The following is a 27,483-nucleotide window of genomic DNA, read 5'->3' as shown; positions in this document are numbered from 1 at the left end:
GGCTTGAACACACAAACCGTGAGATCATGACCCGAGCCGAAAACAAGAGTTGGACGCTTAACTGACTGAGCCACCCAGGCACCCTGGAAAGACAGGATTTAATGCTTGTTCTTTTCCTTTAATATTTAATTTTCAGAAAGAGAGATTGATGTCCTTGTTACCTTCAGTAGTAAACAAAGCATTTTGCTTTTTGGTTTTTCACGTGTGTTATTATGAACTCTTTGATTTTTATATATATACCATGTGTTTCAGTCACTTGCAGAAATTATCTTTTCTGGTTTCTAACTGTGCCATCTTCGGCCAGTGGGAGACTCTAATGTTGCCTTTTGATGGAACCCTCTTTGTCATTGATAGTTTCCCTGCTTCCCCACTCTGAGGCCACTAGTAGAATGTCTCAGGCTCATCTTGCACATTTCCTGTCTCAGACCTAGCAAACACCATTCTTTCCCAGAGCTCTGGTTTCTTTTAGTGGAAGTGATACTTAGAGACCACAATCTGGTTGTGGGTGATAGGGGTGCTAATTGGTAAGGAGTGTGTCTTTTTTTTGACATCTCTTCGGTGGACAAAACTAGTAAAATATAAATTCTTGAAAGGAAAAAAATAGTTCATACTGTTAGTTTTGATTCATATTTAAGGTTATTTAATATAAATTCTAATTTGATTCTTCGAACTGCATTAATATATTCTCTTTATTCCTCTCTCTCTCTCTCTCTCTCTATGTCTTTATATGTACATGTAATTGTTTTAAAATAATAGTAATGTTACTACTATAAGTGAACAAAGTTTAGGATTTTTTTTTTTTTTTGTCTCTGACCTTAGGTATCCCACTGAGTATGTATGATCAATTCTATATTTTAAAATAATTTTTTATAAGTTTAAAATAATTCTTTGTGTTGCTTCATCTCCTGATAGTTAAATTCATTTGTTTTAGTTTTTAATTTGAGGGAATTTTTTCATCTTGATTTTAGTTTAGTTTTGTTTTTTTTTTAAGTTTATTTATTTTGAGAGAGAGAGAAAGAGAGAGGAGGGGAGGGGCAGAGAGAGAGGGAGAGAGAGATAATTCCAAACAGGCTCCACACTGTCAGTGCAAAGCCCAGTGCAGGACTCAGACTCATGAACCATGAGATCATGACCTGAATCAAAAACAAGAGTTAGATGCTTAACTGACTGAGCCACCCCAATGCCCTGATTTTAGTCTTTGAACATACATAATTTAAAGCTGTAGCAATAGAATATAATTTTCTCATCATTGCCCAAACACAACACATCTAGAATAATGTGTTCACTTCTGCCGTATTTTAAGAATAAATATTTGGTAAGTGGCATACCAAGGCTGGGATGATACCAGTGGTTCTGGCAATGCATTGTCTTGGGTCTGTAAACCGTTTTAAAACTATGATAAAACTGACTAAAAGTTGGCCTGCTTTTTTATTATCACCATGTATCAGCAATTCTAAATACTATCAGTGAGAAAATACTCCTCTCTGCTCTTGTTACGTTGCTGAGGAGGTAATCAATCAATGTGAATATCCAAAGGAGAGTAATATAATTGATGATGAATCTAGAAACTGTAGCCCATGAACAATGAAAGAACAGATGTTTAATATCAATCAGAGCAGAAAAATTTTAAAGGTTTACAGTTTCTATATATATTTGAAGGCCATCATGTAGAGAAAAAAGTTAACACTTTTCTTTCTAATTCCAAATGACATAACTGGGTAGAAATTTAACTTAACATTACTAGTGAGATTTTGAGTCTGTGGAGGATCATGGCATCCTTTTTTGTATATTTTATCTTCCCATCGAGAATCAAGGCCTCTTTTCTGCCCAGCGGTAAATTTTTGTAATATTCTTCATGTAGGTCCTAAACACTTATTATTAATTTGATTTCCTGGTATTTCATATCTACTAGTGAATCTATCAACAAGCTTTTTCTAAAACAATTTTTTAAATGGACGTTGGAAAGGGATACACATCATAGTCTAGAGAGTTGATAAAGTTTAACCTGCTCCTGGTGAGCTCGATATTTTTTTCTTGAAAGCTTGTTAAATGATTAAGAAAATAAATTAATAAAGAGTTGTTATGAAAATGTACTTTTATTGCCAAGGTGCTGTAAAATACATTATTAGAAAGCCTGACTCGGGGGTCTTTTCAAAGCATTATTCTTTTGCTTGTGGTTTTGGGCATCTTTTCCAGATTTAAGTGTTGTTCTAGGAGAGAACATTTTGATACTTTACTCGGGTGAAGCATAACCATATCAAATAACATTTCAGAACTATACATTGCATAATCTTGGACATTGTCATATAAGAAGGCACTAATGAGATTTTATTTTTTATGAAAATGCAGCTCTTACTTAACAGTGACTGTTTTTTATGGGCCAACTCCAGACCACATTTGCTTACTTCCCACGCTCTAGTTTTTCTGATGTCCGAAGCTTTAAGTATAGAGGTCAGAATGACATTTTCATGCTCTTGATTGGAATCTCATAATCTTAAAATGGGTATTATTCAGTGTATCAAAAAGCCTAGTTCTGTTTTCTTTCTTATATTAACAATAAATGAATTTTTTATATTTTAATATCAATTTTTAAAAATCTTTTATCTTGAAATTGCAGATTTGCAAAAAATACATAAAGATTTTTCATTCACCTTTCACCTAGAGTCTTGAAATGGTAAAATTTTACAACCTTTGCTTAATCATTGTATTTTTTTTTTTTTTTTTAACATTTGAGAATGAATTTATAGACATGGTGTACCTTTTACCACCAGGAACTAAAGTGGCTATTTCTTAAAAACAAGAACATTTATCCTAATCAAGAAATTAACATTGTCAAATCTACAGACACTCAAATTTTGTCATTTACCCCACTAATTTCCTTTCTAGAGAAAAAAATGCTTTTTAACCCTCTGTAGTATGGGCTCCAATCCCAGAATCATGTTGCATTTTATTCTCTTTCACCTCCTTTAATCTGGAACAGTCCCTCTGCCTTTCTTGGTATTTCAAAATTTGAAGATTGTAGAACTTTTTTTTGTTTTTGGGTTTTATAAAATACTCTTCAATTTCTATTGGTCTTTTGATTTCTCAAGATTAGATTTAGACTCTGCTGTGATCGTATCAGGAGTTACATGATGTCTCTTTACTGTTGATAATATTTATTGCAATCACTTGCTTAAAAATGTGAATCACCACTGCCTTAACACAGTTTCTATGTTTTCTCAAGTTTTGCTTTCCTTTGGTGGATTGAGTCCTGAAATGTCTAATGATAAGCCTGTTTAAAAAAAAAAAATCTTTTTCACTCTGTCTTATCTTAGACATTACCAGCTTCTTGAGACTTGACTTGGAGAGAAGTGGGCAAGGCCAGGACTTGCACAGCTTCTGGACTAGGTGGGTCCTATAGAGGTTATAAACAGAGGTTCCTAACTCTATTTAAGAATGATTAGGGGCTCCTGGGTGGCTCAGTTGGTTGAGCGTCCGACTTCGGCTCAGGCCATGATCTCATGGTCGGTGAGTTTGAGCCCTGCGTCGGGTTCTGTGCTGACAGCTCAGAGCCTGGAGCCTATTTCGGATTCTGTGTCTCCCTCTCTCTCTCCCCCTCCCCTACTCATGCTCTGTCTCTCTCTATCTCAGAAATAAATACACATTTTTTTAAAAATTTAAAAAAAAAGAATGATTAGTCTTAGAGATTCCTTTGTCGGGCATAGCTGAGAAGTGCTGATGTAAACGCAACATTGTATTTTTATTTTTTTTATTTTTTTTTTTATTTTTTTATTTTTTAATATATGAAATTTACTGTCAAATTGGTTTCCATACAACACCCAGTGCTCATCCCAAAAGGTGCCCTCCTCAATACCCATCACCCACCCTGCCCTCCCTCCCACCCTGCCCTCCCTCCCACCCCCCATCAACCCTCAGTTTGTTCTCAGTTTTTAACAGTCTCTAATGCTTTGGCTCTCTCCCACTCTAACCTCTTTTTTTTTTTTTTTTTTTTTCCTTCCCCTCCCCCATGGGTTTCTGTTATGTTTCTCAGGATCCACATAAGAGTGAAACCATATGGTATCTGTCTTTCTCTGTATGGCTTATTTCACTTAGCATCACACTCTCCAGTTCCATCCATGTTGCTACAAAAGGCCATATTTCATTTTTTCTCATTGCCACGTAGTATTCCATTGTGTATATAAACCACAATTACTTTATCCATTCATCAGTTGATGGACATTTAGGCTCTTTCCATAATTTGGCTATTGCAACATTGTATTTTTAAATCCATTTTCACATCTCTGCCTTTCTTTTGAAACATTTTATGTAGACCACAGGCTTTTAAAATAATTTCATAATTAAAATCTAGTTCAGCAACCAATAATTATTTACCCAGTGGATGCTCATAGATAATAATGACAGGTTAATATAATTAAAAGCCAATTTCCTGTGCCTTGATTTATATTTAAAGAATACAGATTAATTGTGCTGAATTCAAAATAACAGAGTCTAAGTGTAGAGTTGACTAAGTTTTCGAACTCACTTTTTACCATTATTATAGTTGCTGTGAAAGTGTTAAGACAGACTTCATGATAGAATTGTAAGTGATTAAAAGATAATTGTTAAAAACTAGTATTATTTTTTGTTCATTTCTTGGTGGGGTTTTTTTTTTTTTTTTTAAAGCTGAGAGTAATGGGACCAAAGGATTTTTCTCATAATGAGAATACATCTCTCATGTGTCTGCTAATCAGCAGGGCTATTTCCATTCGATCTCTATTAAATAATAATAATAAAGAATATTTCAAGATTATTAAATTACGAGGAAGGAACATCTCTAAATTGGACAGGAGCTCCTTTTCCTTTTATAAGAAAATGTTAACTATTTCAGTCATACGGCTTGTGCAGCATATATGGAAATTATCTTCAAGGTGTATCATTACCATGACCTTCTTAAAACACCTTCTGAAAACATCTGTAGATTTTCTTCTTACTTCTCTAGCTACCACTTAGTATTCTTTACCGCACCTCTCTGTCTTTAACTTGGAAATCCTGGAATTTCTTGGTCCGGGTCCTGTCTTTTCCCTCTGACCTTGTATATGTTCTCCGAGCTTTGACCTTCTTCTGTGTGTCTGTCTATAATCCATCTATACCTCTGGGTTAATCTACACCCTCTCTTAGCTTTAAGCTTACGTGTATACCAGCATTTGCTGACATCTCACAGCTGCGGCATCTGAAACTGAGCATGTCCAAAACAAAACTCATGATCTTCTGCATAAAACCTATCCCTCCTCTGGTTTCTCCTTCCTCAGAAAACGTACTTTCATTCGGTTCCTAATATGAGAAATCAGGGAATTACTCTTGATATCTTCCTCTACTGGTCCCATCCCCCATTCCAATCAATTAGCAAGTCCCATCGGTTTTAGCGCCAGGATAGTTTTGAATCTGCTGTACCCCTGCTCTAAGCCATCAGCAGTACTTGCATAAACTCTTGCAGTAACTGCTTACTGGTCTTTGCTTTTCTACTCTTGGTGCTTCTAGTGTTATCTTTCAACTTTTGCTCCTCCCCAGTTTTATCATTGTATTGCAGAAATGCACCTTTAAAACAGTCAATCATATCAGGGCGCCGGGGTGGCTCAGTCAGTGAAGCATCCAACTCTTGATTTCGGTTCAGGTCATGCTCTCACGGTTTGTAAGTTCTGCAGTGCAACGCAGAGCCTGCTTGGGATTCTTTCCCTCATTCTCTCTCTGCCTCTCCTCTGCTAACGCAAACACACACACACACACACACACACACACGCACACACACACACACACACACTCTCTCTCTCTCTCTCTCTCTCTCTCTCAAAATGAATACTAAAAAAAAAAAAAAAAAAAAAGTCTTATCTAGCTGCTCCCCTGCTCAGACCCTTAATTAGTTTTTCATGATGCGATAACTCACAAGGCACCACATGAGCCGACCTTACCTTTCACCATTTTCAGGTATACACCAACCATGCTGAACTTCCTTTGGATCCTTGAACCTGCCTGGATCTCCCCGCTTCATCATATTCCCTCTGAAATAATTGCTCCTGTGCCCCTTTCCATTTTTAAAAATTACTTAGCCATTAATTTATGTCTGATACATGAAAACGGCAGAAAGTGCACACAGTACGAAAGATGCATCGTGCAAAGTGGCTATTTATATTTTCCATTTTTATGGGATCAGATTTATGAGTCATATTTTTTAATGGCTCTCAGGTATATGGTTTATTTGTGAACTTATATAGTTTTATTTTTACCTTCCAATCTTTGATCAACCTGGAATTTATTTTAAGAGGTAAGGTAAAGAGCTCTGTTTTTTTTTTTTTTCCTAGTTATCTACTCAGTTATCCCAGTACCATTTATTGAATATTTCATCTGATTTTCTGTTTTAAAGTGCCACCTTTACCTTATATTATGTTCTCATCTTATTTTAGTCTCTTCTAGTGTCCTGTGTGCTCATGTACCATGCCAAACTGTTTCTATTAATGTCACTGTATGGTATCTTTTTTTTAAATTTTTTAATGTTTATTTTTGAGAGAGAGAGAGAGAGAAAGAGAGAAAGGGGCTGAGAGAGACAGACATAAAATTCTGTAGCAGGCTCTAGGCTCTGAGCTGTCAGCACAGAGCCTTACCTGGGGCTTAAACTCACAAACTGCAAGATCATGACCTGAACCGAAGTCGGATGCTTAACCAACTGAGCCACCCAGGCGTCCCTATGGTATTTTTTTTTTTTAAAGTTAGTCCCATCAACTATAGTTTTCCAGAATATTCTGGCTTTTCTTAAATGTTTAGTTTACTAAATGGAATTCGGAATTAATAGGGCTAGTTTTTTTTAAATCTTGTTGATATTTTTTGAGAATATGAATTTTTAGATTAATACCTGAACATTGGATGACTTTACAATCCTATAATTTCCTGTCTAAAAATGTTTTTTTTTTTCCATTTCATTGACTCAGGGCTTTTGTTACCACCATTTTAAAGATTTCTTCATAGATATTTATACATCATACTTGGATATTTCATCTTATCTTCTTGTCAGTGTAATAGAACCACTATATTTTTCAAAAGTGATTGTTTTTTAAAAACAAACAAAAAGCAGAAACTGACCCAGAAGAGAAAAAACTAATGGTTGCCAGAGGAGAGGGAGGTGGGGAAATGACCAGAATGGGTGAAGGCAAGTGGAAATACAGGCTTCCAGTTACAGGGTGGATGGGTAAGTCACGGGATGAAAGGCACAGAATAGGGAATATAGTCAGTGGTATTTTAATAGCCTGGGTATGGTAACAGATGGTAGCTACACTTGTGAGCACAGCATAATGTCAAGAGTTGTTGAATCGCTACCTTGTGCACCTGTAACTAGTGTAACATTGTGTCTCAACTGTCCTTCAAATAAAAAAAACAACAACCTGTTTTTTGAACAGAGAAGGGTTGTTAATTTTGAACCCACTCTCCTTACAATATTCATGTATTGTTTGTAATCGATTTTTAGCTCATTCACAGCTCCTCTTCCCCGGTCCATAATCTATTTAGCCACCTTCCATTCTTCCTTAAGATGTCAGCTTAAAGTTCACTTTGCAGGAGCCCTTTCCTAACTTCCATGTCTCAGGGAGAGAGCTCCATATTACTTCGCTTAGGGAACCCTATACTGTTTCCTTCAAAGGGCTTCCACAGTTAGAACTTACACAGTTTACATGGGATTTTGTTATTGTCGGACGTGTCTTTCTTCTGTCTTGCAAGCTGCCGGGGAAAGAATTGTGTCTGTTTTCTTCCTCACCCTGTCCTCAGCTCAGTGCATAGTTCCCACGTGCTACATAGTAGATACTGCTTGGCTGATGAGTAGACAGGCTGGTTAATAGGTTGAATGGATGATTGGATTGTCCAGTTTTTGGAAATTTGCCTATTTCTAATCTTTCAATCTATTAGCTTTATTTCGAATTCAGCACACTTTAAAAGTCACACGTTGCCCCTTGGGAACTTGATGTACGTGGGGTGTAGATTTTTATTTTTTATTTTTTTAATTTTTATTTTTAAAAAATGTTGATGTATTTATTTGGAGAGAGAGAGAGCATGCAAATGCAAGTGAGCAGGGGAAAGGGAGGGGTAGAAGGAAAGGGAGAGAGAGAATCCCAAGCAGGCTCCAAGCTTCGTGCAGAGCCCTATGCAGGGCTCGATCTCACAACTGTGAGATCATGACCTGAGCCGAAATTAGTCAGATGCTTAACTGACTCAGCCACCCAGGCACCCCATGTGGATTTTTAGAAAAGGTTCTCAAAGACGAATGGTTTAAGCATATCGGTTAATGTGTTCATGGTTTTGCTGATTCACTTTGTCAGATTGATTGGGTATTTTCCTCTTTCAAACTTGTTATTTTCGAGCAGTCTGAAATGTGGCACAAGTGAAATTACTCTGACAATAATAATTCTTTTATTTTTTTAAGTATCACTTCAAAATTTTGGAATAATTTAACATACTTCTATGTTGCAATTTGTGGGATTGAGGCTTGGAGAGATCAAATACCCACTGTTACAAAGCTTCCAGTGGCTGGATCGGGTCCAGATTTTGAAGTTTTCTGACTCCTAATTCAGTGTTCCCTCTACCATGGTATCTTCCGTATCGCTGTACTATTAATTGCCTGCCTTCCAGGAATGTATTTGTAGTATTGTAGAGAGGAAAGTCTCTCACACCACTTTGCTCTATCAAGGCAATTTTCCTATGGTTAACTAATGACACCATCATATTTTGAAAATGTTCCCCCTGTCAGTAGATCTCCCCCCACTTTTAAATAGCCTTTTTCTTTAAGAGCAGCTCTAAATTCACAGCAAAAATGAGCAGAAAGTACAGAGAATTGCCATGTATGCACCCTGCCTCCCTATACCCACAGCCTCCCCTGCTGTCATCATTCTGCACTAGAAGTGTTACCGTTGATGAACCTTCCTTGACATCATTCTCACCCAGAGACCATAGTTCATGTCAAGGCTCACTCTTGGTGGTGTACTTCCTGTGGGTTTTGACAGATGTACAATGGCGTGCATCCACCGGTAAGGAATTCTAAAGAGTAGTTGCGCTGCCCTAAAAATCCTCTGTGCTCTGGCCTGTTGATCCCTCTCTCCCCACTAACTCCTGGCGGCCACTGGGCTTCTTACTGTCTGCAGAATTTTGCCGCCTTTTCTGGAATGTCATGGAGTTGGAATCCTACAGTTGGTCGCCTTTTCAGAGAGGCTTCTCTCACTTAGCGACACACGTTTGAAGACTCCTCCGTATCTTTTCGTGGCTGGCTTGCTCCTTTCTTTTTACCACTGACGACAGCTGGATGTACCACGGTTGGTCCGTTTACCTACCAAATGACATCTTGATTGCTTCCAAGTTTGGGCAGTTACGAAAACTGATAGAAACGTCCATGTGCAGGTGTTTATGCGGACAGAAACCGCCAGCGCATTTGGGCGAATACCAAGGAACGTGCTTGCTGGATGGACCGTGTGGTAAGAGTATGTTTAGTTTTGTGAGGAAACAGAACCTGTCTTCTGACACGGCTGTGTGATTTTTGCCTTCTCACCAGCAGTGAAGGGCGGTTCTCGTTGCTCCGTGCCCTCACCTGCAGTTGGTGTGGTCAGCGTTCTGGACTTTGGCCTTTCTCGTGGGTTTGGAGTGCTGTCTTGTGGCTTTGATTTGCATTTGCTTCATGCCACAGGAGGTGGGGCATCTTTCCATACGCGTATTTGCCGTCCGTATAGCTTCTTGGGTGAGGTGTCTGTTTAGATCTTCTGCCCCTTTTTAAATCACGTTGTTTGTTTTCTTTTTTATGGTTTTAATATTCACTTTTAACACTTGTTTTTTGTTTTTTGTGTTTTTTTTTGTCCCTTGGGCAGCATCTAGTGAAAATACACAGAAAGCTTTGAGGACATTGAGAATGGTTTATTTTTTCAAAGGAAAACTCCTCTCTTTCTGTTTTTCTCCTTTTACCTTTGTCTTTCAGTTATACCTGCCGCCACTTGCGGAGATATGTTTATGTGTTGGACAAACTGTATTTCCCCCACTATCACTGTTCTACGCTTCAGCATTGCTTCTCGACCCTCAGTGACAATGGAGAGGAACTCTTGTCTTTAACTTGCTCTCACATTCTCAGATCCTATGCTTCCAGGTTATTAACCTCTGCTGTCTGTTTACTGCATGCTGCATGCTGTATGTGACTGATAATTGCATGTTTGAACGGGATACATGTCGGTGAAATGATTGCCGAGGAGATTTCTATTTGAAATGGTGCTAAATGATTCCTTAAAATAATGGCTGGGATTTGTTGCCTTACAAACGTCCTCTTAAGTACTTTATGTTTCATGGGAGAGAGAGAAGCTTTCAACCACACAGTTGGCACGTAAACCTGACAGAACTTTTCTATACTTTGCTCCATTTGGAAATCTTTTGATTTATGTGTAATAGTTGGGAGGTGCTCTGTCTGGTTTCTGTATGAACAGACTCTACCGTTACTGTTAATTACCTATGAATTTTCGGTTCTCTTCCTCGCTCTGCAAGCACCCCCGAGAGCTGACCGTGGCATTTCACCCATGTTTGGATAGAAGCACATTCAGCTGAGCAGGTTTGATTTTATAAGAAGGTAGAAATTGTCCTCTGGGGTTTTGCATTTCTCACTCATTTGTATATAGAATAGTTACAAAATCAGTAAGTTCCAGTGTGTCATGGGCGAATGTAGATTAAACAGAGCAACGGTGGGAGTCATAAGAAAGAGACAAGCCACCGATGTCAAGTATCAGAGAAAATCCGTACCTGCTGTGTAGTGTATATCACACGCCAAAGGAGAGACGTAGTTTGCCACGACTGCTTTGTATTTTGTAGGTGGCATTTTAAACACACATTTTCTGTAAGTCAGGAATGACTTGCGCACCAGCCCTATACTGTTAGCTAGGTATGATGTTTGAGGCAGTGTCTTCAGTGCAGAATGACTTCGAGGAAGAAAGAAGAAAACTTCCGTGACCACCTTCTAGAAAAGAGCAAGCTTTGGAATTAAAATAGATCTCTTCAGGTGAAGAAACATGCAGAAGCTTTACACAGCATAAGTGAAATTTGATTATTATTTTGAATACATTTTGATTATTAAGACTAGAAGGTAGTGTGACATCTAAGCTGCCGGCCTGTTTTTGGTGGCAGAAATATTTACAGACACATAATGATGTCGGTCAGACTCATAATTAAGCCCGTAGAGACATTTTGAGACATAAAGAAAATCAGAGACAGAAATGTTAAGTGAAAATAATGGAATAAGCCCTCGTGCATATAATATGGGAGAATTTATCAGAGGAAAGCCATTTACTTTCCGCTGACTCCGGGAAAACGAGTGAGTATCGGGTAAGTGATGGTGTTAGGAATCGGGGACAGAATGTGTCCAGTTGTAGGGAACAGAGAGCCGTTGCTCATCACTGAGCCTCTTGAGTGGGCAGCGTAGCTATTCCTGCCCTGATTTCCTAGTGGACCCACCGAAGGTTCCTCCAGAGAAACAGAACCAGCAGGACGCACGTGCACGTGTGCGTGTGTACGTGCAGAGAGAACGAGAGATTGAGAATTACTTTAGGGAATTGGCTCTTGTGACTGTAGGGACCGGCAAGTCGGAAATCTATGGGGGCAGGTTGGAAATTTTGGTGAGTGTTAATGTTACAATCTTAAATCTTAAATCCACAGGTGCCGGGCAGGAGGCCGGAAACTCAGGCAGGGTTTTTGTGATATAGTTGTGAAAAAGAATTCTTCTTCCTCAGGAAACCTCAGTCTCTGCTCTTAAGGCCTTTTGTTAATTGGATGGGGCCCACCCTCATTAGAGTAATTTTCTTTTTTTTTTTTTTTTTAATGTTTGTTTATTTATTTTGGGAGAGAGACGGCGTGCGCACCTATGCGAGCAGGGGAGGGGCAGAGTGAGAGAGGGAGAGAGAGAATCCCAAGCAGGCTCCACACCGTCAGCACAGAGCCCAATAAGGGGCTTTATCCCACGAACCGTGAGATCATGACCTGGACCGAAATCAAAAGTCGGACACTTAACTGACCAAGCCACCCAGATGCCCTGGTAATTTGCTTGCCTTAAAATCAGCTGATTAACCTTCACAGCAACGTGTAGGTGAGTGGTCGCCCACTCTACTGGCCCCGTAGCCCAGCTAAGTGGGCACGTTAAGGCCACCACCACACCGTACTTGTGTTTTTTCTCCGTGTGTCTTCACGTACGACATGTCTATCCGACCAGACTCCGAGCCTCGTGCAGTAGACGTGCCATCTGACCCCTCGTTGTGGGCCTGGCAGCACCTCACACCTGCGTGCTGGTCACCTGTGTTAGTTGCTGCAGGGTTTCACCATCTGCTGTTTGTACCCGAGGCCGCTATCCGCTTGCCTCTGGGTCACGCCCCTCCCCTCACGGGGACACACGGGAGAGAGGGATACAAGGGGAAGTGGGAAGGTAAAAGGGAACAGAAGGGAAAGGACCAGGAAGACAGAGTCGGAAGACGTGAAGAAAGTCAAGAGGGGAAACGTAAAGGCCAAAGCAGCATGGGATTCCTGTGTGCCTTCACCCGATTCCTGGCAGAGCTGAAGTACCCTCTGTTTCTTGGAACAGCATTTTCTTTCATGTGTTTTGTTTCCTCTTTTAGCACCCCTCCTGGGGCCCCTTCCTCATTCTCAGGAGGTTGCTCGGTACTCGCATCTAGGGTCGAAGGTAGTAAGTAACCCTCCGAAGGGCATGTGTTCAGTGCATAGCCCTCCTCGGGACTGAAAAGCCTTTAGGCTGCCTCTAGAAGGAAAATCAGGCTGTGGTAGACCCAGGTAGATGGGTTGAGGAAATAGTCTGAGGCCAGGAGAACTCTATGGCATTTTTGAAACGCTGTCCCTTTGCAGTCCTGGCCTCTCTCCGACTGCCGGCCCTCTTCTCTCACCTTATTCCAGAGCTGTTAAACCAGGTGCACCGTCTCCTGGCCTCCAGACTCTGCCAGGCCCTGACCACCTTCTCTGAATGGCAGAGAGGAAATTCAGCGATTAGGGGCGTGGGCACTGGAGGGAAGGCCACGCTCCCTCCTCCACCGGCTTTGCATCCCAGCTCCACCCCTTTGCTGTCTGGGGCAGGGAGCCTGAAAAGCTTGCATTCTGGACGGACCTCAGAGTGAGCTTGATTTTCACAAAGGGAGATACCTGGTCACCTTTGTGCCACGTTCATGCGCAAGTGACTGACATCCTGCATCCACAGTGACACGTGGTCAAGTGTAATGTAGTCTCTGCAGTTGACACATTTTTCTTTCAAGAGACCTGTGTTACTTAGCAGGACAGACCAAGCCGAATGCCTGAATGGAGCCATCTCGGACTCACTTCACAGTCTCAAGTAGCTTTTGGTTACGTAGTGTGATCCTCACGCCAATCAGTCTCTGGAGAGAAACATTAGTTTATCCTTAAAGAACTTGACCTCAGTCTAACATGAACTACTGCTCTAGGTAGAAATCTCAGTCACTGTGCGGCAAACTTCTTCCCGGTGTAAGAATTATTTCCATAGCCTCCCTGAGAGAGTGCTTCTGGGTGCTTCCCATGTCGGGAGGCAGCGGGGTTCTTACTGTTTCACTGTTAGAGGGTCAGGTTGAGTCCACCTGCCAATAACTTTCAACCATTTTAAAATTTGTTTTAATATACTAAAGATGTGGTGTAATCCTGGATTATTTTGCAGCCATAAGTTGCAAATGTAACATAAAAAATGGTAGAAGATAGTGGATTTCTATAAAGAAATATCTACCGAAAGTTATTAAAATGCTAATATCTTGAATTTATTATTATCCTAGGGAAATAACCCAAGGTAAGAATGATATTTAAGAACAAAATAAGGGATTAGTCAAGTAAACCGTATTTTGTCAACTCAATGGGAAATCATGTAGCCATTAAAAATATCATAAAGAAAAATAGAGGCTCCTGGGTGGCTGTCCGTTGGGGGACCGACTTCGGCTCAGGTCATGATATCATGGTCTGTGGGTTCGAGCCCTGTGTTGGGCTCTGTGCTGACAGCTCAGAGCCTGGAGCCTGTTTTGGATTCTGTGTCTCCCTCTCCCCCTCCCCATCTTGTGTTCTGTCTATCAAAAGTAAATAAACATTAAAAAATAAAGAAAAATAAAGAGGGGCGCCTGAGAGGCTCAGTTGGTTAAGCCTGCTACTCTTGATTTCGGCTCAGGTCGTAATCTCACAGTTTGTAAGATCGAGCCCCGTGTTGGGCTCTGTGCTGACAGTGCGGAGCCTGCTTGGGCTTCTCTTTCTCCCTCTCTCTGCTCCTCCCCTACTTGTGCTCTCTCTCTCTCTCTCTCAAAATAATAAACATTTAAAAAAAAAAACATGGAAAACATTCGATATAATGTTGAAAAAAGAATATAAAATTATATACTGATATTAAAACTATTATATGCGTGCGGACAAAAACTAGATAACATACAAATACTTGCGGAACATTAGTGAAATATACATGACATTTAAAAGAATTTTAAATTTATTTTTTTAGCATTTAAAAATTATGCAAATTGACATTACAAGTTTCTTTGTTTTTTCCTCAGCCTTCCATCCACTGTCCCAAGTTAAACGTATATCTCTGGCTGTTTTTTTGGTTTTTTTTTTTTCCCTCACCACCATAACATAATGTCATTTTATTAATTGGCAAAGAACTGCAGTGGTTTATGGGAATAGATAGGAGTTCCTTCAAGTGTGATCACAGAAAATTTCTCCCATAGCTTATTTTAGCATTTTTATAGTTTTGGGGGGGGGGGGAAGGGATGCTTTTCTTAACGGAATTGGTTTATTATTCTAAGTAAGCACAACATTAAATCATGTCTCTAAACTATAGCACTTTCAAATTTAGCAGTGTTTTCACCCATTTGGTATGTCTTTCATACTGTGGTTTAGAAAAATGACATCTGGTGCCATTTGATTGCTTTGAAAGAACTGCATCCTCAGTCTGAATCTAGGACAATGTCCTAATGAGTTTCCTCAAAAGAGGTTTTTTTTTTTTTTTTTTTTTTAAATTACTAGAACAGTCTTGTCATATCGTATACCACTGTCTAAATCTGTCATGAATAAATATTTGCAGCCAGAGTAATAATTTTTCATGCATATGATACTGTCTTAATAATTTTGTTGTGGCTATGTGCTTTATTGATTTCCGTGCCACTTCTGTGGCACGAAATGAAATGCATTATTCCACTTAAACCATTATGGTTTCCTTTTGAATTACGTATTCACTGCTTGATCCTGTCATCAAGCTTATTCTCTTTTCTGTAATGTGGTGTTTGGTCTTGAGATGTACTTCTTTAGTGCTCAGTGCCATGTAAGGCAAAACCAGGCAGGTAAATTCAGATCAGAAAAGCTGGAACGAATAAACAATATGTCGTTAAATTTTTTTTAGAGTCACTCCTTTAATGGAGCATGTTTCCTTGTTTGGGCCCTTGGGATTGTCTTTTTTTCTTCTTAGGAATTATAGGAGTGAATCATGGCTGTGCATTCTGGAGCGGAGAGGAGGGCAAGGCTTGACATAGCAGCTACCGTCTCTGCTTGGTCTCAGAGCTGAGGTAGACAGCTTTGCCTACCGCCTTCTCTTGGCTTCTGGGACAGCAGAGTCTTGGCTTTCTTCCCACCGGTTTGCCATTTCTCGGTAGGCCTTTGTTGTAAATGTTGGAATTCCTTAAGGCTTGCTCCTGAGGCCCTACTCTCTTTTCGTTTAAACTCTCACCTCACGGGGCACCTGGGTGGCTCAGTCAGTTAAGCATCCGACTTCGGCTCAGGTCCTGATCTCACAGTTCGTGAGTTCGAGTCCCGCGTCGGGGTCTGTGCTGACAGCTCAGAGCCTGGAGCCTGCTTCGGATTCTGCGTCTCCGTCTCTCTCTGTCCCTCCCTTGCTCACACTCTGTCTCTGTCTCAAACATAAAAAATAAACATTAAAAGAAATTTTAAAAACCTCTCACCTCAGGCATTTCCATCTCCTTTTATGACTTTACGCACCATCCATGTGTCAGTACGTCCCAGGCTGGTAACTCCAGCTGCAGTTGTGAGCTCTAGCCCCACACTGTCAGCTGCCTTAGTGTTAACATCACTGCACTCACACCTCTCCTGCCCCGTCTCCCAGGCCAACTCTTAGCCCTTCTCCACAAACCTTGTCTTTTTGTCTCCTCCGTCTCGGCAAGTGGTGTCTCTAGCCGTCAAGCTCGTCTCATGAGAATCCTCAGCATTTGTGTTCTCTCGCCCCCCGCGTCCATCCTCACTCTGTCCATTTCAGTTCTGTATCCAGAATGTACATGGAACGTGTCCTCTCTTCCTCTGTGCCTGCTGCCAGCCGTGCCAGCTCACACCACCCTCACCTCCCACGTAGATGGCGAGAACCTGCCACCTGGTTTCCGCCAGTCTCACTACACAGCCCCCCCCCCCCGCCCCGAGCAAGCGTCTGCAGAGACCCAAAGCCAGATTCCAGCTCTTGCTTGTTCAGATCCCTGTGGCGCCTTCCCTCTGCCCTCAGGGTGGCACGTTCCCTAGCCACACCAACTGCCTTTCTTTTCCAGGATTCGCTGGCCCCTTTTCCGTCTTAGGGCTTTTTACATGTTCTTTCCTGTTCAGAATAGTTCCCTACTCTGTATTTCCTACGCTTGTTACTTCCTTACAGAGGTCTGTCCCTTAACCTCAAATCCATTGTTATATTTAATATTATGTTTCCCCTCACATACGTGCTCTGTCTTTTTCTCTCTTAGAGTAGACTGTAAGCTTCAGGAGGACAGAAAATGTGTGCTTTTTAAAATTTTTTTTTTCAACTTTTTAAATTTATTTTTGGGACAGAGAGAGGGACAGAGCATGAACGGGGGAGGGGCAGAGAGAGAGGGAGACACAGAATCGGAAGCAGGCTCCAGGCTCCGAGCCATCAGCCCAGAGCCTGACGCGGGGCTCGAACTCACGGACCGCGAGATCGTGACCTGGCTGAAGTCGGACGCTTAACCGACTGCGCCACCCAGGCGCCCCAAATGTGTGCTTTTTTGAATCCACTTACCACTAGCGCCTCATGTGATACTTAGTCCACAATAGGTGCTTCGTATTTACCTGGAAGGGATGATTTTAGTTTATTATAATGAACTTTTTGCAGACTTGCCCAGTCTAATAACGGCTCCATTTTCAGAGATTACTTGGGAGAAGCAGTAAGGTGGCAGTCCTATTAAAATGCCACTATCTCTTCAAAAAAGCATTCAGGGTAGCATCATTAGATAATGAAGCATTCTGGTTATAGTTTCCCTAGTTCTATAGTAAAACTGCCTGGCATGTATGGGATTGCATTGCTTTCCGCTCTCTTTTCCTTAAACATCTTATAAGCTTTCTACTCTTTGGATTTACGTAGTAAGCCACGACCATCCAAGCAGTATCAACATGCTTTGAAAGATGCCTCATAAAAATGCAAAAATAATATTTTCTCTGGTGGCTTTAGCTGAGCAGAAGAAACTCAGAGGGCAAAGTAAAATTAGTTTACGTGAAATTTTGCCTCTTAAAATTGAAACACAGTGCTATAAGATAACTGGAAAATCGGGTAGTTTGAACAAGCTCTATCACCACCCTCCACCCCAGAAGTTTTCCTTTGATACAGTAAATTATGGAAGCTACTGGCTACAGTAATAGTAATAGAATGAAGATTCAGAAATGTGGATAAGAAATAAAGTATATCCCAGTAAGTATTAAAAATTCTATTTAACTTCCTTTTTAATTCAAAACTATTTGGTAGGCAAGCAAGCAAATTTGTTACACTATACCTAATCAGAAATGTTTTTAAAAAATGTTTTTGGTGTGTTCCACCTATGAATATTGGTAGTATTTATTGATAGACCAACAGTAGCATTAAAACCCCATTCAAAATAGATGCTACACTAGCCTGCCATGGTCATCTGCCCTGAACCGTCACTTAGTTGTACAATTTATTGTCCAGAGGGGAGAAATTTATTTATTTATTTTTAATTTTTTTTTTTTTAACATTTATTTATTTTTGAGAGAGACAGAGACAGAATGCAAGTGGGTTAGGGGCAGAGAGAGAGGGAGACACGGAATCCGAGGCAGGCTCCAGGCTCCGAGCTGTCAGCACCAGAGCCCGACATGGGGCTTGAACCCATGAGCTGTGAGACCATGACCCGAGCAGAAGTCGGACACTCAACCGGCTGAGCCACCCAGGCGCCCCCAAAGGGAAGAAATTTAGATGAAATCAATAATTAAAACATAAAAGATACTTATTCTGGGAGATGGATGCAATGAGAATTTGGGCATATGAAACCAAACTTAGAAAGAAATAATAGAATCCTAGGGAAAAACAATATGAGATTCATACTTGATTCAAAAAAGTGGTCATCTTTTTTTCCCCGCCCACTGCTCTCAGGTATAGAGAGCATTGGTAGAGGAGGCACCCAGATCATAGCCATGTATTTGTGGTGTATAGGTGTAACCAGAGTTCCTGAAGGTGAACGCGTTAGATAACAAATTACAATTTCTCATGCAGGTTAGACTGTGTATGGAGTGGGTACAGAATTCCCCTAGCTGGATGCTCTTCCCCTGGGGCCGCCATTTGCAGGGGATTCCATGTGCATATTCAGACACGCAGACTTGCGTAACTGCTTATTATAGAAATATTCTTGGTCACTAAATGTCCAACAGACTTAAACTTACAGGGTTTCCCATATATGGAAGAAAAGTGATTTCCACCCACTCTCCATGCCCTGGCATGTCACGATGCCAACCCTTACATTTATTTGACTTCTAGAATTTAAATAGGTGGTGATGTAAATCAGAGTTCATGTTTTACCTACTGACACTGAGTAACCCAGTCATCGTGATGTGCTTTTCAATGTGGCTGCACAGTGGGAGGGGCACTTATTCTAAGCTCATCCCTCTAAGTTAGATTGACAACAAAAGGATTTATTTCTATCTTATAAAAGACGAGGAAGCAGAGAAGACTATAGAGAGGTTACATGGTTTGGCAGAGATCACACAACAAAGCGGAAGTAGAATCTAAGTGTCTTTACGGGTCTCTGCTATGATCAGAGTTTCGTCTTTACTGGATAATACAGCGTGAGAAAGTGAGATAAACCCATCTCACCATACATGTGCGGAACAAATTACTCTCAGTAGATAGCTTCTTCTATTTTTTAAATATCCTTCATTCACTCCTGTTACATTTTCGATCTCCACCCTACGTATTTGAGCTGGAATGGGAACTGAAGAGTCCCTAATTTTCTCAGGCATTTTTCCACGTGCATTCTTACATTGATCTAAACTAGAGTCAGATGTGTTCCAACAGGCCACTTGTTTTGTACAATAGTTCTACGAAGTAGCTGTCTATAAGAGGCAGTTCATTAAAAATTAATTTTTAAATGAACTTGAGATGTATGGTATAGATTTTCTAAAGGCTGCATATTGGAGCATGCATATAAAATATTTTCCTTGCCCAGTAGTGCTAATAGTAGCTAATATTTATTGAGCTCTTGCTCTGTAACAGACACTGTTCTAATTATTAACTATTTTTATTTTAATCCTCAAGGCAGCTCTATGAGATAGTTAATATTATTATCCCCATTTGATACACAAGGGAAATGATGCATGGAGCGATTTAATTCTTGCTAGAAGATGGTAAAGCCAGTATTGAAACCCAAATATACTGGCTCTAACTTTTTTTTTTTTAATTTTTGAGAGAGATTCAGAGTGCAAGTCGGGGGAGGGACAGAGAGAGAGGGAGACACAGAATGTGAAGCAGGCTCCAGGCTGTCAGCACAGAGCCCGACGTGGGGCTCGAACCCATGAACCGTGAGATCATGACCTGAGCTGAAGCTGGATGCTTAACCAACTGAGCCCCCCAGGCACCCCTGAAAGCCCCACTTCTAATCTTTTACTGCCTCCCATCAAACCTTTTAACAACAGTATGATTTTATTAAGTAACTTTGCCTTTGAAATTATTTTGACCTGTCTTAGGACCTACTACAAATCTGATATTCTGTGATGATTATATATTTTCAGCTAATTGTGTTTAAGTTCTTGAACTTCTGTTCTCTATACACTCAACAGTTTCACTTGAGGTACTTTATAAAACTGGCTAAAATTTAAAATTGAAGTGTAGACTATAGATACAGAAATTCAAAACTGTGTTTCTCGGTTCTTTAAATTCTGTGTATGTACCATTTAGTCTGGTTGCTACTCTCTAAACATGTAGTGTCTCTTAGTTTCCAAAGCTACTAATCCTTACAAAAACCCTTAGACATCTCAGATGTCTAAGTTTGGTGTTAATTTTGATATGGATTTGGTTTTTTTTCTTTTTCCTTCTCAAAGTGATAATAGATACAAGCTGTTCTCAAAAGGTCTTTAACCAGATTTCACAAAGCAAACATGTATAGGCAGATTTTCAAAGTAACCCAAAGGATACGTTGTGCATTTTACTTGCCACTGGGAAAATTAAGAGCAATTATCAACCGAATATAATTTCTGATAGTGACTAAAAGTCTTACAGCTTCTTTGTCATTCTTCTGTTTAATGACTAACAATTGTGCTGCTCTTCTAACATTAAAAAGGCAAATAAGCAGAAGCTTTCCTGGGGATTTAGAAGTAGAGTTACATATAGACGTGTGTGTGTGTGTGTGTGTGTGTGTGTGTGTGTGCGCGCGCGCGCGCGCGCGTGCGCACTAGAATAGATAACATTTGTATAGAGTTTTGAAGTATTAAGTTTGTTCTTGTTGTACCTCTCATTGACACGAATAATTTCTTTTATTATGTGCCTTTATTTTCAAGTAGCACACAGTATAAGCCAGGTAGTAAATTCAAATCCCTGTTACTCTTGACAGTAGAAATTTTAAGAGTTTATTGTAGTCTGCATCCTGGCACACGGGGCTCGTGACAGCATTGGGAATCTGGCAGAGAGAGCAATTTGTGTCTTGTTAAGGTAGGTCCACCTTTTAGGATTCATGTCCCATCCTTCAGTCCTAAACTTCCTAAACATTTAAAGGTAGCAGTGGAACTACCTATAATGATACTTTAGTATCTTTTCTGTAAAATGTTAGATAGTAACAGAGATGTTAACAAGTCAGTCTAAAACCGGGGAATAAATAGCTGCAGGTGTATTTATGTCATGTTCAGTAAGAAAACCAGGTCTGGGGAATACTTTTCATAGTTTAGCTGGTTGTACAATAGTGTCTGGATTTCTTTTACTGTCCTTAAATGGTTAGGTTGGAGAGCCTCATTGTGGACTGAATACTGGTCAGTAAAACACAATGGGCAATCATCTATGTTTTTTTTTTCCTCCTTGCTGTCTTGTCCAGTATAGCGATACATTACTGTAGCAAGCAAAGTATTGTAGCAATGTGTTGCGACTCTCTAGTTTAAAGGAAAGAAGAGAGCTTTGATTTTCATCAGTTTTTTAATATTCCTTCTGAAGAATCACTATCTCTGGATTTCTTTGCCCGGGCACTAAATTGCAAGAGGTGTCCAGGCTACAGAAGTTTGCATGACACTTGGTGTGACTGTTACAAGAGTCTGTGGCATTTCCTGTTACCACGGTTTTGAGACGTTTTATTTCATTCTCACTGTCTGGTTTTCTAGTCCCTCCCTTCCTCTTGTGCATGTAAGGATGACAATAGTACCGTTTCTGCATCAAAATGTACGTACATTAATGACTTTTGGTCCCACTGAAAGATGGTCCACATGAGCTGGAGTCATGATAGAAACTAAGAGCCACTGATTACAGACTTAACTCATTTATGTCCATGATTCTTGGGTAATTTGTTCTTATTCTACTTTTGCTCTGTTGGCCTACATTCTTGTTATTAAGTCATTTCTGGGCTTAGCCCGTTGTTTGGCAGATAGTACATATAGATTGCTTTTTTTTTTCGTTTTTCAACTATGTTGGAGACAGAATATGGTAACAGTGTATCATCTGTTGCTTCACAGTACTCCATATGCCATTTAGAAGTTTGATCAGAACTGTAAAGGCAGAGTGTTTTTAGCCCCAGAGAAGGCACAGCAGCTGTACCGATATTTTTTTTTTTTTTTTTTTAAGTTTTTATTTAGTTATTCAGTTAAGTAATCTCTGCACCCAACATGGGGCCGGAACTCACGACCCTGAGATCAAGAGTTGCATGCTTTTCCAACCGAGCCAGCAAGACGCCCTTGTACCCATATTCTTGAGGGGAATTTCTCAGTTATGAACAACCACATCTTCAAGACTCACTTTTCTCTTCCATTGTCAATGTTTGTGCCACAAAGTACTCACTGACAAAGACGATATATCAAGAACACCCACCTTCCGTATACACCCCCCGCCCCCCCGGGTGTTGTTGAAGAAGGTAAAGCAGACTTTATTCAGGGAGACTGCCACGGTGGGGTTTTGCAATAGGGGAAAGAGATTAGGCTCTCAACACTGAATCTGAAAAAGGAAAACGGGCTTACAGCCAAGCAGCAGATTTGGGGGAGGTAGGTGTCAGTGACTGGAAGATTACTAAGAAGGTAGGGTAATTCTTCACTAAACTGACGTAAGAGGATTCTTACTGAAAGCAGGCTAGATCAGATATTACCTGGGGGATATCGGAGGGTGAATATTTGATCAGATATCAAGGGTGGGGGGACTCTGGCCAAGCCAGCTTGACAGGATTCTTACTGAAGCTGGGCTTCTAGAAGACATGTCCAAGAATGGAACCAGTTCATACTCAGGAGCCTACCTGAGTCTGGTCAAGGAGAGAGTCTCTTTGGATCGTGCACTACCAACGAGTGTGGTCTTCCTCTTGACAATCAGATAACCACATCTGTTTGTCCCTGGATCGTCTGAAAGCAGTGGTGGGATTTATGAGTTTTAGTAAGATCCCTCTGGATTGTATATTCTCTTTGGTTAAAAGCTATCGACATACCTAAAAGCCCTACTTTGAAATTGTAAAGTTTGGCAGGAGTCACGTTTGTTTTTGACGTGAGTGAATATGGTCAAAACCTCATGATGTAATAGCAGAAACATTTCAAATTTGAGCCTCCAAGAGGTTAGTCTGACAGATTTGGTCCATAAATAGGATAGGTGGGTGGATGGGTGATCTCAGGTAGACTTCACTGACTAAAGTGACTTTTAAAGTGATTTGAGGATAGGTGTTTGGTAGATTCGTAGGTTGTTCCCAGCGGGGGGGGGGGGGGGGGGGGTGCGTCCTGAAAGAAGATAGAGGGAGGAGTGGGCGAGTGAGACAAAGCGTTCGCTGATTAGGGAGGAGCAGGGACGGGGACTAGGTGTGGGAGGAGAGGAGACCGAACATTCAATGAAAGTTTGGTGGGGCCATCTGGAGATGAGGAAACATGTGCCTTGAATGTTCAGAGAACCCCACTGATGAGAGAGAGGGGACCCGTACGGAGCTCACACCCCCAGAAGAAGGAACGACAGCAGATTATCATGTTTCATTGCTTAATAAGAGAGACAGTGAGTGGGCAGAGCGAAAACTGAAGTGATTATCAAGTGGGTGCCCATAGAATTCATCATTCAAATTAGGACCCTTGAAGAGAATAAAAGGGGACTCTAATCCTCCCACTGGGACCGAGTGCATAAACTGGGACTGTCCTGGGCAAATTGGGACAAGTAACTCATGAACAGATCACAAAGACAGGAAAAATTAAAAATCTGACTTTTGAAAGTGGTACATCATAATATTCCTTAAAAAAAAAAAAAATGGTAACTAGTTAAGAATCAGATTCTGGCCAGGATCAGCAGACCCATCACCGAGGCCCGTTTGCAGGTGTTAGTGTTTTCGTGGCTGTGTAGCATGGTGCTTAGGTGTTGGGTCAGGCTGCCTAGGCTTGTGCCGGCTCTGCCACTGAGTAGCTGGCAGTCTTCACCAGGTCACGTGAGGATGATAGGGAAACCCGCCCCACCCTGTGTTGAGGTTAGGTTTCAATGAGATACTGTATGCAGAACACTTAGCTAATGCTAATGTCACATATCAAACACCATTATTATTATTTTTCCGCACTTACCACAACAACTACTCCTATTTCTATAGTGGTGGTTAGCCTGTTTTCCATTTAAATTAAAGTACTATGTGCTTTTAGCTTTCTGGTGTCGCTGCTAGTGTCTGCCTTTTATTTATAATGACAACTCAGTAATTAACGAAAAATAAGTTTGGAAAAATATTTTTCATTCCAGCTGTAACATAATACAGCTCACACCTCACTATCTGCCTGCCAGTTCTTTTCAGAAGTAAACAGACTTTTCACAGTCGTTACTGAATTATTGAATGTAGTGATTCCCTTTTGCGCTCAAGTAAATCTTAAAGATGGTTTCAGCAACATTGTGTTTTTCAGATCCAGTTTCCTGTTCTGCAGGGGGTTGATGGCTAAAGAATAAGCATTTAACTTTGTTTTAAGTAGGAAAGAAGTAACTTAATTTTGCTAGGGGTGGGATGGGGTGATCTTGGCAAACAAAAATAGTGATGTGTTTTAGAATTTTTTAAGCTTTAGACAATCATTTAAAGAGATTCATGAGATGTTTACCATTAATTCCACTTGAACGTGCCCTTCTTCCATTCACTTGCATTTCTAACTCCTTTTCCCTAGAATGTCTTTCTCCAGATGGCCACACAGCTCACACACTCCCTTTCCTTACATCTTTGCTTAAATGTCACCTCCTCAGTGAAGCCCTCTCTGGCTGTCCCATCCAAAACCAGAGCCCATGTCCACACTTCATTCTTTCTTCAGCCTTATTGTCATAAATGATGTTCTATTTATTTATTTGTTTGTTTGTTTGTTTATGTATTTAAGACCTTTAAAACATTTCTTAAATTTTTTTTTTATTTTGAGAGAGAGGGGAAGAGAATGTGAGCAGGGGAGGGGCAGAGAGAGAGGGAGAGAGAGACTCCCAATCAGGCTCCAGACTCCGCTCAGAGCCCGACTCGGGGCTCAGTCTCATGACCATGAGATCATGACCTGAACCGAAATCAGGAGTTGAATGCTTAACTGGCTGAGCCACCCAGACGGCCCATAAATGACAGTCATTTTAGAAGCGCTGTGATCGTTCTTCATACCTCCGAGATGTATAGTGCTGGCGTAACTAAAACTCTGTGATGGAATAAAAATGTGAGCTTGTCTCATACCTCAGTAACCCAGTCCTTACGGGAGCGAGCTTTCTTTTAGTATTGATTTACATGTAAACAGGGTTAGGCCAATCTGATCTTGGTTTGGAGTGAGTCGTGCCGCAGAGTTGACCAAGAACGAAATAGTGGCACTGTTTCAAATATAGCCCTCTGGAGAGAAGGCAGACATAATATTTTTTCAGCTGAAGAGTTTGTACTGCTGGTCCTGGAGACCCAAGAACCCTGCCTGCCTCCTAGTTGGGGGAGAGGAACAGCCTCATCTTAACCACATCCCTGTATGTGTTAGCTGAGCCTGCTGTAACAAAATGCCATAGGCTGGGAGGCTAAAACACCGTGCATTTATTTTCTCATGGTTCTGGAGGCTGGAAGTGCAAGATCGAGTACTAACAGGATTGATGTCTGGTGAAGGCTCTCTCTCCCCTTGGGTTGCAGATGACTGCCTTCCTGCTGGGTACTCGTGTGATCTGTTCTTTGTATGTGCCCGGAGGGAGAAGGGCAGGGAGACCACTCTTCAGCGTGGATTCTCATAAGAACAGTAATCCTGTTGAATCAGGGCCCCACCCGTATGACCTTGTTTAGCCTTAACTACTTTCTTACTCCAAATTCAGCTACACTGGGGAGTTAGGGCTTCAACATATGAATTTTGGAGGAACACATACACTCAGTCCATAACATGCTGCATCCCATATTATTTCTGGGTTTAGTTCAATTAAACATTTTCTGAGAACGTTTTACATATATAGGTACCGTACTGGGCACTAAGGAGGCCAAAGTGAATTAGTCCATGCTCAAGCACTTAATATTTTAGTGAAGGAGAAAAACAGGGACACAGCTAATTAGAAATTGTGATCAGTGTTTTTTCTAAGTTTGAAGGGTGAGTGGAAAATTGGCCAGACAGATTGATGTAGGAAAGGGAAGGATACACCCTGAGGTTGGCCTGAGCAAAGGCACGGCATGTTCAGGAACGAGCTGGTCAACACGGTGGCGTATGAAATGAAGTAGGCAGGGTGGCCTTCAACCGGAGATGCAGAACTGCTCTGTGGTCTTCCCTCATGGTGATAACAACGTTACCTGAAAAAGTGGGGAGTACCTAGTATGGTGATTTCTGCAGTGAAAAAAAATAGGTTTTAAAAGCCTAGAGTGATTGGCATTTATAATCTACAACAGGAGACTAATTATGCAAATAAAAGATAGTGGTGCAAAGCACGTAATTAGTGGCATTATTTTAAGGGAGTAAATTCTCCATACACGATAAAGTAAATGTATACTTAGTGTCATATTTGAGAAATCAGGGCGAAATTTAAAATACTGTGATTATGAGAAGTTGGGAAAAATTATGCAGCACAACTTCAAGTGAGGGAAAAGAGTAAAAATCTTTGGTTTTCTCCATCATTCCTGAAGTTTCTACAGAAAATTTCTAAAACTTTTTTTTTTTCATATGGATGCTTAAAAACCACTTTTTGCTTACCCTACTGCCTGAAACAACCCCAAGAACATTCAAGACATAAGAAACATTGGTTTTCAAAATACTGGGCATCAGGCAACATAAGAAACTAATACCTAATGGCTGGGAAAAGATGGGAGTGAGCCCTGTGAGTATCACAGCTTACGGTTCTAATAGAATTTCCAGACCCCTGCTTGGAATTAAACAGCTAAAAAGCCAACTGATCAAACCATAAAAATACTCAATCCAAAAGAAGGCAGAAAAAAAAGCAAATGGGGGAAAAGAATGTTTGGGACAAATAGAAAACTAACAGTGAAATGATAGCTATAACCTTAGCCATCCATAGCAGTGGTCAAAAGAAAGTGGGAGTGACTTCAGAGCACAAGATATTCCCAGGAATAAAGAAATTATAGTGATAAAGGAGTCACTTCCTCAAGAGAACTATTAGAATCCTAAATGTATGTACCAAACAAATAACAGAGCTTCAAGATAAAAAGTAAATAAATAAATAAGCAAAGAGAAATAGAAGATTCCACGATTATAGCTAGAGATTTAAATACTTCTTTCTCCATAATTGATAGAACAAGTAGACAGAAAATGAGTCTGAATATTGGAGATTCAGACAGTGCTATCAACCAATTTGGCCTAACCGACATTTATACAACACTCCAACCAGTAACAGCCAAATACGCTTTCTTCTCATTTGCACATGGGAACATTTATCAAGAAAGATCACATTCTGTGCCATCAAGCAAGTCTTGATAAGTGCAAAAAGGATTCCACTCATGGAAAGCATGTCCTCTGATCACAGAGGAATTACAACAGAAATCAATAAAAAGCTCTCTGGAAAACCCTCCAAAGAAATCAAATAACATTCTTCTGAATAACCTATAGATCAAAGAAAAAAAATGAATGGAATTT

The 27,483-nt window shown here is 40.5% G+C and overlaps 1 protein-coding gene across 9 annotated transcripts in view; it reads left to right on the top strand.

Moving 5' to 3' along the window:
• The window catches only part of DYM (dymeclin), a 352,663-nt gene that overhangs the window by 196,741 nt on the left and 128,439 nt on the right, over positions 1 to 27,483 (top strand). For 6 of the 9 annotated variants that reach the window (XM_078435252.2, XM_078435253.2, XM_078435255.2 and 3 more), the window contains one exon: positions 9,977 to 10,141. The exons of the other annotated variants lie outside the window; for them this stretch is intronic. In XM_078435252.2, coding sequence (XP_078291378.1) covers positions 9,977 to 10,141 — 165 coding nt within the window. The remainder of the gene's footprint in view (positions 1 to 9,976; positions 10,142 to 27,483) is intronic. 9 annotated transcript variants of the gene reach the window in all.

This window comes from Panthera onca, chromosome D3 (genome assembly GCF_046562875.1).
Source record: "Panthera onca isolate mPanOnc1 chromosome D3, mPanOnc1 haplotype 2, whole genome shotgun sequence".
Taxonomy (NCBI): Eukaryota; Metazoa; Chordata; class Mammalia; order Carnivora; family Felidae; genus Panthera; species Panthera onca.
This window is presented reverse-complemented; position numbering and strand designations above follow the sequence as displayed.